Raw genomic sequence first — 12,363 nt, 5'->3', positions numbered from 1 at the left:
TGGCCTGTGCAGTTTTAGACATAATGCACTGAGTTATGATTGGGGGATGCAGAGGGGTGTGTGGTATCTCAAGTGCAGTATGGTAATTTTCTCTTCTCTCATCCCTCCGTTCTCCACATCCTCTACCCACTCTCAGGCTACACTATTCTCTGTCTCCTGATGTCCTGGGTTTCTTTACAGATTATACTGGCTGTTACTGATCGACCAAGCCAGAGAAAGGCAGAGAGAAACCCTCGCAGAGGGATCAATCCTGCAATGTACAGATTACACCGAATATTTCTGGGATGGATGAAGTTTTAATAGAGGTTTTTCCTGGTTGATCAGCAAGTCTTTGACGCCTCAAAAAAACAGGTGAGGAACTGAAACAAGTATATAATCAAATTTAGTGTAATTCCTTTTATTACATAATATCTTTATACTGACCAGTGCTTCTTAAAAGGAATGGGGAGGTTGGGATTTCTTTCTTTTCTCTTTTTTTTTTGTCTGGTGTAGAGGTGATAATGGGTGAAGTTGTAGCTCAGAGGTATGAACGTTGGATGTCTAATTGAAAGATCATTCAGAGTTCAAATCTAAGCTCCCCTTCCTGGGTTCTTCAGCAAGGCCCTTAATCCTCAACTGTGCAGTTAAAGTATAAATAATATAACTGGATAAATTCGTCTGCCAAATGCCATAACTGTAACCCAGCATTATCAACAAATTACATGTATTGTGTTCCTATAGTTATGAACCTGAAATCTGGTGAATTCAATATGGGTTTAATCCTAGCTCATAAACACGGGGTATGTTATAAATAATAATACGTTCTGCTGATAGAAAGGAATAAAAATCTTTACTGAGGCAATAAAAAGCCCACGTTTTATGGTACATGTTTAAACCGGGAGGAACATTTTGTATTATATTTAGTGAAAACTGTTTTAAGGGAAGATGTGGAAATGATTCTGCAGTTTAAAAATGTAGAGAGTCTGTAATATAGACAATAGTAGTAGCAGTGTTTGTTGACCAGTATAAACTTCTAAATGAGTAAATAATCACATGCTGGTACGGTACAAGTTGTGCCATGAAAATATCTAAACAATAAATGAAAAAAAAAAAAGCCAAAAAAGTAGAAATTATATTACAACTAGAGCATTAGTTCTTGTTTTATTGCCTAGTGATGTCAGTGCACTGGTTTACATTCCTGGTGTTGGTATAATCTTGGCCTAACACACTCTTAGTGACTTTCAGACGCTCAAGGACTCAAAAACTAGCTGAACTATTAGATCATGTGTTGGATGAGGATTAAAAATACAATTAAATGCAGTGTATATATGGTGCTATGACTGTGACAGTCTTTCCTGCTTCATGCTGATTTATCATTTTTATTTTCTGCTCCAAACTAATGGCTTTCCTCTTTTTTTTCACTATAATCAGGAGACATCATTGGGCGCTTGGAAGCCATGCTTTTATCACTAAAATTGCTGTTTGAAACAGAAACAAATTCACACTGAGACAACTTTACTCCATCAATCGCTAGCGAGAGTGGGTCATCTCACAGGGCGAGAGATACGCTCATCACAGCTGTGCGTCCAACAAATTGTACATCGTATAATTGTAAATATTTTCACAATTTTGTCGTAACGCTCTCGTCATCGTATGTCGAAACATAGTAACTCGGGGACCATCTGTAGTAGCAATGACAAATGCTGATAAATTAGTAAATATATGTACAGCAAATAACTAAAGCCTGTGGGCAATAAAAAAAATGTTGAGCAAATACAAGTATACTGTGTGTGTGTGAGCTCCTATTTAAACTTCCACACTCTCACCGGTCCGTTATTGTTGGTATATGTTGGTTCACGGCGGTCGTTATCACTCATGCATATCCCGGTACGTGTCTTCCCACCGGCACTCTCTCAACGGCTGCGCTTTTCTTCCCAAAACGCATTGCGGATTCCCCCCCATCCTGCCGTTGTTCATTCTATGCTTTTGCTGCTCATCCCACGTTCTCCTGTGTGCTGTTCAGCGCCGCGCTTCTACTTTTGCTTCCCGTTCATCGCATAACATTTAACAACAAAAGGCATATGTGCACTAACTAACAGCAGAGATTCACCAGTATACAATACAACACCTGTAGCATCTGTAAGGCTTGATTTTTCCGCCACTTTCGCGAGTTCTTCTGCGGCTGCACCGAGATAACCGACGTTAAATGGCAAATTCCCCCCCCTTGTGCTCGAGATATCAGGGTTCGACATAACCGATAAAAAAATGCTTACACAAAGCGAGAATTTGGCGGTTCCGCTTCAAAAACGTCGACTTAATAGGGTTGTCGAATTAACCGAGGTCGAGACAAGTGGGTTCCACTGTAATAAAAAAAAACTGCATTTATAAAAAAAACGATATCTATCTATCCACACCTTTGGCAGTAATTACAGCTTTAAGTCTTTGAGTTTAATGCTACAAGCTTGACACCTATTTTGGGGCAGTTTCTTCCATTCTTCTTTGCAGATATTCAATCAGGTTCTGGTGTAGGCTCTGGCTAGGCCACTCAAGGACATTCCCAGAGAATTTTGTTTCTTATGGTCTGAGAGTCCTTCAGGTGTCTTTTGGCACTCCAGGCGGGCTGTCATTTGGCTTTTACTGAGGATCAGGTTCTTGCTCACTTCTCTGACTAAGGCCCTTCTCACCTGATCGTTAAGTTTGGCCCGGCAGCCCGCTCTAGGAAGAGTCCTGCTGGTTCCAAACCTTCCATTTATGGATGATGGAGACCTTCAATGCTGCAGAATTTTTTTCTGTACCCTTCCCCATAACTGTGCCTCAATACAATCCTGTCTCAGAGGTCTATAGACAATTCCTTGAACTTCATGGCTTGGTTTGTGCTCTGACACACACTGTTAACTGTGGGACCTTATATAGACAGGCGTGCGCCATTTAAAATCATGTCCAATCAACTGAATTTACCACAGGTGGACTTTCAGTCAAGTTGTAGAAACATTTCAAGGATCTCAAGGATGATCAGTGAAAACTAGATGCCATGGGCACAATGGCAAAGGCTGTGAATATTTATGTATGCAATTTTTAAATACATTTGCAGATTTTAAACAAACTTCTTTCACGTTGTCATTATGGGGTTTTGTTTGTAGAATTTTGAGGAAAATAATGAATTCAATTCATTTTGGAGTAAGGCTGTAACATGACAAAATGTGGAAAAAGTAAAGCGCTATGAATACTATCCGGACAATATCCGGACTATATGTAGCATTCAGTAGGTTGATAGTTGTTGGAAAAAAGCTAGCCCTGAACCTGCTGGTTCTGGTGCAAATGTTCCTATAGGAGTTTATAAAGTTTGTGGCTGGGATCTAAGGAGTCCCTGATGATGTGTGCAGTTCAGCTTCAACCTGTACTTTCTAAAGAGCTCTGTGAACATATGGCGTACAAGCGTTGGAGTGGAAGCTCTTGAGTGTTCTACTATAGAGCGCTGACCTCAATCCTAATGAATGCCTCTGGGATCAATCTGAACGCTGATTACACCCCAGGCCTCTTCACCCTACAACAGTACCTGACTTTACCAACACACTTGTGGATAAATGTCTACAAACATTCGTCCATACAGTGTGTTATTCATTCCTATTCGTCCGACCATGCCAAATGAATTCATATTAATGTTAAACTACGCCGTTTGTTTTTGTACCAGTATGACAGGCCAAGTGCTCGAGGAGAGTGCAGATTTGAAATCCCACAGGCTCTCGGTGAAGACCTCGATGGAGGATGATTCAGAGAGAGCAGACAGCACACTGAGTCGGTGAGAATCCAAATGGTGTATTTGAACAAATGTCCAGGTGACTGGACTTGTGTTGCATTCGAGCCGAATTCCAAGTGCCATCCATTTCTACTGAATATTATTACTGCTGCACTACTTAAACGGATGCGTCTGACTACATCGCGTGTGTGTGTTCAAGCGGCCATTCGATATGTGATGACACGTCCTCGGAGTTACAGAGGATGGCCACGCTGGAGCCTTGTGGCCCAAACTCTCAGAATTCCTTCCGGGGAAGAGGAGCACTGTCGAGGTGAGAGCCTAGTGTTTGTGTGTGTATATACATATATATATATATATATATATATATATATATATATATATATATATATATATATATATATATATATATATATGTGTGTGTGTGTGTTAAACTGAAATGCCTTTATACTCCAGGTTGGTGAGTATGGTAGTGACGCTCCGAGAATGGGCCCATAAGAGCCTTCAGGAAGAGCAAGAAAGGCCAGATTCATTTCTGGAGCGTTTCCGAGGGCCTGAGCTTCGCATTACGCACAGTCGCATCAGCACCAATCAACCTGATCCGCAGGACGCTGGCGCCAAAACCAAGTGAGACCCCGAGCTCGACGTCACATCTTTCTTTAAGGCTTCGATAAAATACTGTACATAAACACAAGGTGGTATCAAAAAGTTTTGAGACTAGCTCTGTTTACACGAATAGTACTTTATTTATCTACGTTTACACACCATCACCTTAAAATAGTCCCCTTTTATAGCAATGCAGCGCACCCAGCATTCCGGCGTGTGTCAAACTCCTACAACTATTCACGATGGATCCCCGCAATTATGTCAAAATGACAACCTTTGAGTCAGATCTTCATCTTCGGGACGTTTCACAGGAGCCAAAGCTGGCGAGTAGGGTGGGTTTGGGAATTTAGATCATGTTGACACGATGCGCACGTGGTCAGAATAGCGGAAGTGAAGACTTATGAAGGTCGGTGTCCCTTATGACTGTGCATGCAGCCTTGTGCTGCCATCTGTTGGTGTGTTACAAAACTAATTTCCAAACTTTTTGATACCATCTTTTACTATATACTTACAGCCACTTTAATAGAAACCCTTGTACTCCTGTAGCCAATCATGTGGCAGCAGAGCAAATACAATCATGCAAAGGTTCAGATAACGTTCACATCAAACATCAGATCTCTGAGACAAACCATAGAATGCATGTTAAGACCAGACTGGCTAGACTGACTATTACTTATTAGCGCTTAAAAAGAGCCTAAAAACATAGAACAGAGCTGCTCTATGTAATTGATAACTGGGTAGATTTCTGAAGCACATTAACAATGGGGAAAACATTTATCGGCATCTTGGGAATTCGTCAGCAGGAAAAAGGTGGACGTGTTCATTATTGCACCAGCAGACGACATGTACTACCACTGGCTGTTTATCATCGCCACAGCTGTACTCTACAACTGGTGCCTCCTGGTGGCAAGGTAAAGTGCACCATCCCCATCTATACACTTTTATTCTTATCACAGCTGCATGAATAATAAGGGCTTTAATCCAGAGACAGCTTGCTGATGGCACGGCTCTTTGCCAAGCTCTGTGCAGGTCTCTAAAGCTTACCCGGCTATGTTTTCCTTCACAAAATAACAACCGGCTTATTAATGGAAAATCTAATGAAGTCTAATTCAGGCTCTTATTCTAATGATGATTTTATGGAAATGAATGCATAAGTGCAAAAGAGGCATTTCCCCCACGGGCTCACAATTTAGCTTTTCATATTTTAAACGCAGGGCCTGCTTTGATGAACTTCAAACCAACAACTACATTTTGTGGCTGGTTTTGGATTACCTTTCTGATCTGGTCTACATACTGGACACCTGTGTGAGGCTGAGAACAGGTCAGGAGCATTGGGAAGCAATCACATGTCTGCAAAAGAATCTGTATTGTGGGTGGTGGGAGGCTTTTAACACCCTGGAGATTCATTTTCAGTGATACCACAGCGAATTGGCAAAATAGTTTTTATAGTTTATATTAGGTAATAAAAAACACTCCCAAAAAATCCATTTAAAGGTGTAGGTATAAATTATTTAATGCTGTGAAATGGCAACAAAATGACCTTCACTTTTTCTTTATTCTGTCTCACAAAGTTAACTAGACTGAAAAATTGCAGCTTCTCATGTTAGCAACAAACTACAAAGACAAACCTTAAAACTTTAATGCAGGTTTCCTTAAACTTATTTCTGTGATGCCCAGTGATGTGCACATACATTTTGAGGGGCAGGGGTTCAAGTGAAATAAAAAGTAATAAAAATATATATTAACATATAGTAATATATGCAAATGAGTTAATTTTAATAACTAATCACCTGGTTTGCATATCAATGTTTAGATTCTGATGACGTTATTAATTTTACTGTATTCAGCTGTCATTTCTCCATTAATTATGCTAATGATATATCGCCTAAGCTAACTTATTACATGGTAGCTTGTGAGTGATGGATGTTAGCTAGACAAAAAGTAACTATATTTACCTTTTGCCTTTTGGATAATTAGCTGTAAATTCGAGGCAAAGGTTGCTTAGTCTTTTGCTCATTACCACTCACCTCAGACAAACACAAATGTAAAGGGCTTTGTTCAGAGGGCCATGACCGTAGTTTGGGGACCCCGACTTTAATGTTTTAGGTAAATCAAAACCGCCATATTCCTGGCAGTTACAAAGTATTGACACTGGAGACTCCTTATTAAAATGCTAAAACCATTTACTGACACCATATTAATAAATAAATGTGGAGCATTTGCCACCCCTGTGTAAATAGTTACTATAGAAACGGTACTAAGAAATAAACAACTGCATTTATATGACTCTTACTCTTGGGATTTTTGTCGGAACTGTAATAAAAAATGAATTGTCTGACCACTCAGAATCGACCATTCGGCATGGCTGTGGTATGAGTTTAAGCATCATGGAAATGCTTCACCTCTTTTACTTGTATGAGATGTTTTTTCTTGCCAACTGTCCCCCACTTACATGCATGACTGCCACACTGCAGGTTTCCTGGAGCAGGGCCTTCTGGTGAAGGACCTCAAAAAGCTAAGAGAGCATTACATGAACACCCTCCAGTTTAAGCTCGACATCTTGTCCATCCTGCCCACGGATTTGGCTTATATTGCCACTGGAATCCATGTGCCTGAGCTACGCTTCAATCGCCTGATGCGCTTTTCTCGCATGTTTGAGTTCTTTGACCGCACTGAGACCCGCACCAGCTGCCCAAACACGTTTCGCATTAGCAACCTGGTGCTCTACATCTTGGTCATCATCCACTGGAATGCCTGCATCTACTTCGCCATCTCCAAGTCTCTCGGTTTCGGGTCAGACCAGTGGGTTTATCCTAACATCTCACATCCTGAGTTTGGCACCCTGACCAGAGGTTACATTTACTGCCTCTACTGGTCCACTCTGACACTCACCACCATTGGAGAAATGCCAGCACCGGAACGTGATGAGGAATATGTTTTTGTGATCTTTGATTTCCTAGTAGGCGTTCTCATCTTTGCCACCATTGTAGGCAATGTAGGAGCTATGATTTCTAATATGAATGCCACACGTGCTGAGTTCCAAGCTCGGATCGATGCCATTAAACAATATATGAAGTTCCGCAAGGTAAGCAAAGAGCTGGAGGCTCGGGTCATTAAATGGTTCGATTACCTCTGGACCAACAAGAAGACAATCGATGAGCAAGAAGTGCTCAAAAACCTTCCGAACAAACTCCGGGCTGAGATCGCCATCAATGTGCATCTGGAAACGCTGAAGAAGGTGCGCATCTTTCAGGACTGTGAAGCGGGCCTGCTAGTGGAGCTTGTCCTAAAGCTACGCCCTCAGGTCTTTAGTCCTGGCGACTATGTTTGTCGAAAGGGTGATATTGGTAAGGAGATGTACATCATCAAAGAAGGTCGTTTGGCAGTGGTAGCTGATGACGGGGTGACCCAGTTTGCCCTCTTGACTTCTGGCAGCTGCTTCGGCGAGATCAGCATTCTGAACATTAAGGGGAGCAAAATGGGGAACCGTCGCACAGCCAACATCCGCAGCATCGGCTACTCGGACCTCTTCTGTCTCTCCAAGGGTGACTTGATGGAAGCTGTGATGGAATACCCTGATGCCAAGAACGTGCTGGAGGAGAGGGGCCGCGAGATCCTTCGGAAGGAAGGCCTACTGGAGGAGCTGGGACTTGGGGGGCTTACAAGTGAACAGATAGAGGAGAAAGTAGAGCAGCTCGAGGCATCGTTGGACACGCTGCAGACCCGTTTCGCCCGGCTGCTGGCGGAGTACACAACCACTCAGCAGAGGCTCAAACAGAGGCTCACTGCCGTGGAGTGCAAGCTGCAGTGCTCAGGCAGTGGATATCTGTCTGATGGGATCGAGAGCCCTACCGATGGTGACGGCACTCACAGTGAGGTGAACATTCAGCTGGGAACACAACTGTTTACACAAAATTGTTAGTATGTAAATTTGCTAATAGGTTCCTTTTTTTAGTTCTTATATATTTTTTCTGTATTTATATGCAGTACATATTACATCTTTTTTTCACTGAATTCTTTATGTTGAAGATATTCAGTTCATATCATTTTTACATGACTTGATCATTAGAATTAGCAGTACATACATGATTTTTATTCCTTACCAAATGAAAAAAAATCTGAAGCGCATCTTCAGTTATACAGTTCTGTACATCTCATAGTTTTCTTGTCGTTTTTTGTAAGCTGCCATATCATTTAATGTACAAATACACAGAATGTACAGAAAAATATACTCATGTACATATTTCCTTCTATATAATTTCCATTTTAGTGATGCTTTGATAGATTTTTTGTATTCATTCATGAAACAATGCTTTGAATTGATGCTTTATCATCCCTGGGATGCCTCTCTGGGCAAAATTACTTTAGCAGTGCCATTTGTTTAAAATGTTCCATTGGAATCCATTTATGCTGGATGGAAAAGTGAGTGATGCATAAATGTAGCCGAGTGTATTGAAGGAGTGACGGTAAATAAATGGAGATGAATCTTCTTAATGTGGCAGAGACAGTAGGCACAAACTCCTCATTCATGTGCTAGAAACCTTACTGATGGTAAAGCGCTGGCACTGAAATGTCGCCTTATAGTAAAGCTAATTACATCAACAGCTGTTTATTTTTTCAATGTAAATTAACTGATTTACACTTGGCAGTATTAGCGATAGATTGTGGAGCCAAGCCAAGTCTCTGTGAATTACAGAAACCGTGAAACATCACGAGTCTTTCTTTTTTTTAATAACAATTTCCTGACAAATGAACAAACTGATGAACAGCAGTAATGACATCAATTATATCAGATCAATTAATAAAAAATCTACACACGAATAAATTAACATACATTGTGTGCACAAATCATTCAAAAGAGAGGTTTAAGGATTTACAGTAGTTTACAGGGGGTTTGGGGGCTTGGAATTTCTTGTTCCTGCTAATGTGTGCATGTAGTTTCTATTTTATTTCTATTTTAAAATCAGGTTTTTTCCCCTCAATGTCCTGTGCCTGACAGAATTCTGTAAACCGAGTGATTTTATGTTTTTTGAGGGACACATGCATGTTCCTTTTGTTTATGTGCTACAAACTAGATGAATTAACAGTATGAAGATTTACTTCAAACAAACAAATATATATATAAATGTGCAGATGTTGATTTCATTTTTATTGAAAAATATACAGAATATCCCCATGAATAAGAGCTTTACACACTCTTGGCATCTGGAAAGTTTGTTTCTCCAAACATTCAGTTGAAATACTTTACCATGGCTCTTGTAAAACTTACCAAATGTGTTCTTTGCTAGTTGAAGATTTCTGACATTACATTTTAGCAGACACCCTTATCCAGAGCAACTTACAGCTGAGCAGTTGAGGATTAATGGCCTTGCTCAAGGGATTTATACCTATGACCTTCTGATCCAGAGTCCAATGCCTTAACCACTGAGCTACAACCTTCCCTTTCCACAACTTTTCTTTCTGACCTTGTGATCCAGTTCATCCCAGAGCAGTTCAACAGGATTTAGGTACGATGACTGGGCAGGCCATTCCATGATAAAGAAACACCTCAGCTGACTGTTTGTTTGCTAAATAACAGAGCTTGAAGGTATGTTTTGGTATGTTTAGGGTCATTGTCTAGTTGTACGGTGAAGTTGCTTCCAGTTAGCTGCAGTCCAGACAGAATTGCATGGTGTTGAAATATAGAATGGCAGCCATGTTGTTTCAGTATTCCTTTCACCTGGAATACGTTTCCAACATTCCCTGCTTTAAAACAACTTCAAAACCTTTAAAGTTCCACTTCATTCAGCCTGGTAACATCATCCTGGGTTCTGTCGTTCAGAGGTTTTTCTGTTAGAGCCAAAAATGTCACATTTGGACTCCTCTCAAGTCCACAGAAATTTCTTTCTGTCTAATTGTTGCATGTATTTACATTTTGTTCCTAGTTTATTGCATAAAAACAAAAAGGAACATGCCTGCACCCCAAAAACAGTAAGACTAGGTGTTTCTAAACATTTGAAACATTTTAAAATCATCAGCAAAATACAAAACATTTTCTTTGAGTTGCATTTCAACATTTGTATATAAAAAATAATCACATCACAATTTTGTGTGAATACAATAAAAACAAGTGGAAAATGATCTCTGCAAGAAAAATAAACACAACACAATTTAAGTCCAAGATTTTGCAATCGGCTGTTTGCAGAATAAATCCTGTGTACAGTCTGAAAGGTTTTCTGCCTCACTGTGTTACACAAAAGCACCTGGAGAGTTTAAAATTTGCTTTCCAGTCTTTATCCTGCAATCGTGATCATTTCCGGAAAAGCTATTGGAACTGAAGACATTCCTTGATGTTCACCTGGTGGAGAACTTCGCCTAAACACCAGCTTCATAATAAAGAAAGCCTCAGCGTTGTCTGTACTTTTTGAGAAAACTGAGGAAGGCTCAGCTTCAACCATACATCCTCACAATACATTACAGCATCCTGAGCAGCTGCATTACTGCCTGGTTTGGAAATTGCACCGTCTTCGATCGCAGAACTGTACAGCGGTAGAGAGGATGACTGAGAAGATCATTGGGCCACCAGCATTGTGGCTGATCACACAAACCCCCTCAAACACATTCTTCACGTCCAGAATGTGTTTCTTTCCACAAGCCACTGACACTCACACACACTCACTCACACACATATGAACAAACTCATTAACTGTTTGCACAAAATTGCTGCTCAAACAATTTCATGTACAATATTTATGATTATATGCACTAAGACAAATCTTCTGTACTGTAGTGTAGTGTCCCTGTGTCTCAGTGTTTCATGGTCGCTTTTTTCATCTTCTTCACTAAACGTCACACTAAGCACTTCGTGTCATGCCTCAGATTTCAGTTTTGTGGAGTTCGGTGTCTTGTGTTACTTTTTAATTTTTATTTTATGTTGTCTTATGTAACACCTTAAATTTTGCAAATTGTGCCAAGATAAAAATAATTACAATTTCTTTCCATGCTCAATTTTCACCCCCCAATTTAAGACTGAAAGTGACCTAGATTTGGTTTTACACCAACATACATTTCGAAGAACTAAATAAGCTCTGATGGAGTGAGCAGTGGTGGAGAGTAAGTGAAGAGAAGTGAGGAAGGTGCGATTGAGATGTTTTGGACATGTGCAGAGGAGAGACATGGGGTATGTCGGAAGGAGAATGCTGAGGATGGAGCCACCAGGAAGGAGGAGGACCAAGGAGGAGGACCAAGGAGGAGGTTTATGGATGTGGTGAGGGAAGACATGCAGGTATTTGGTGTGAAAGAGGCAGATGTAGAGGACAGGGGGGTATGGAGACGAATGATCTGCTGTGGCGACCAGAGGTGGCAAAAGTACACACATCCATTACTTAAATAAAAGTAAAGATACTCATGTTTTAAAATACTCGGGTAAAAGTTGAAGTACTGATTATACCTTTTTACTTAAGTAAAAGTAAAGAAGTCTTGGCTCGGACATGTACTTAAGTAAAAAGTAGTTATTACTTCTACCCATTTTAGCTGTTAACTAGACCTCACATAATATTAATATCAGACAGACAGACAGACAGATAGACAGATAGATAGAACATTGATATTGCATAGTACAGGTACACAGCAAGGAAATGCAGTTTTGCATCTACCAGAAGTGCAAAAAGTAGCAATCGTGCAAATAGTGCAGATAAATATGTATCATATTTACAGCATGTGATATATATGTAAGCATATGTAAAGTGATTAAATATAAAGGCTATATCAGTGCAGAGATGTGTGGACATCATTAAGAGCCTTTGCTATGTTTCCACACGGACAGTTAATGAGGTGATACCGGAGAAAGTGCACCTCTTCAAGTCGAGAAGCTTATATATATATATATATATAATCATAGACATTTTACAGATTTGAATGATGTTTTGTTTTTATCTGTACGATCAATAAAGACAATAATTTAAGGTCGTTTCGCCATTATGCGAGAAAAACCCACAAAACGCCACCCAGAGGGTAAATTGTGTAAAACATGGCGGATTTGGATT

The 12,363-nt window shown here is 40.3% G+C and overlaps 1 protein-coding gene across 1 annotated transcript; it reads left to right on the top strand.

Moving 5' to 3' along the window:
* The first annotated feature begins 73 nt into the window (after positions 1–73).
* cnga2a (cyclic nucleotide gated channel subunit alpha 2a) lies at positions 74–8,642 on the top strand. The gene is made up of 7 exons (XM_046849864.1): positions 74–351; positions 3,671–3,778; positions 3,936–4,046; positions 4,190–4,360; positions 5,143–5,250; positions 5,554–5,660; positions 6,814–8,642. The coding sequence occupies exons 2-7, from the start codon at positions 3,672–3,674 to the stop codon at positions 8,259–8,261; spliced, it is 2,052 nt and encodes a 683-aa protein (XP_046705820.1). The 5' UTR covers positions 74–351; position 3,671; the 3' UTR covers positions 8,262–8,642.
* Positions 8,643–12,363: the final 3,721 nt, after the last annotated feature.

Source organism: Silurus meridionalis, chromosome 5 (genome assembly GCF_014805685.1).
Source record: "Silurus meridionalis isolate SWU-2019-XX chromosome 5, ASM1480568v1, whole genome shotgun sequence".
Lineage (NCBI taxonomy): Eukaryota > Metazoa > Chordata > Actinopteri > Siluriformes > Siluridae > Silurus > Silurus meridionalis.
Note: the sequence above shows the minus strand (reverse complement) of the source record. Positions and strands in the feature narration are given on the sequence as shown.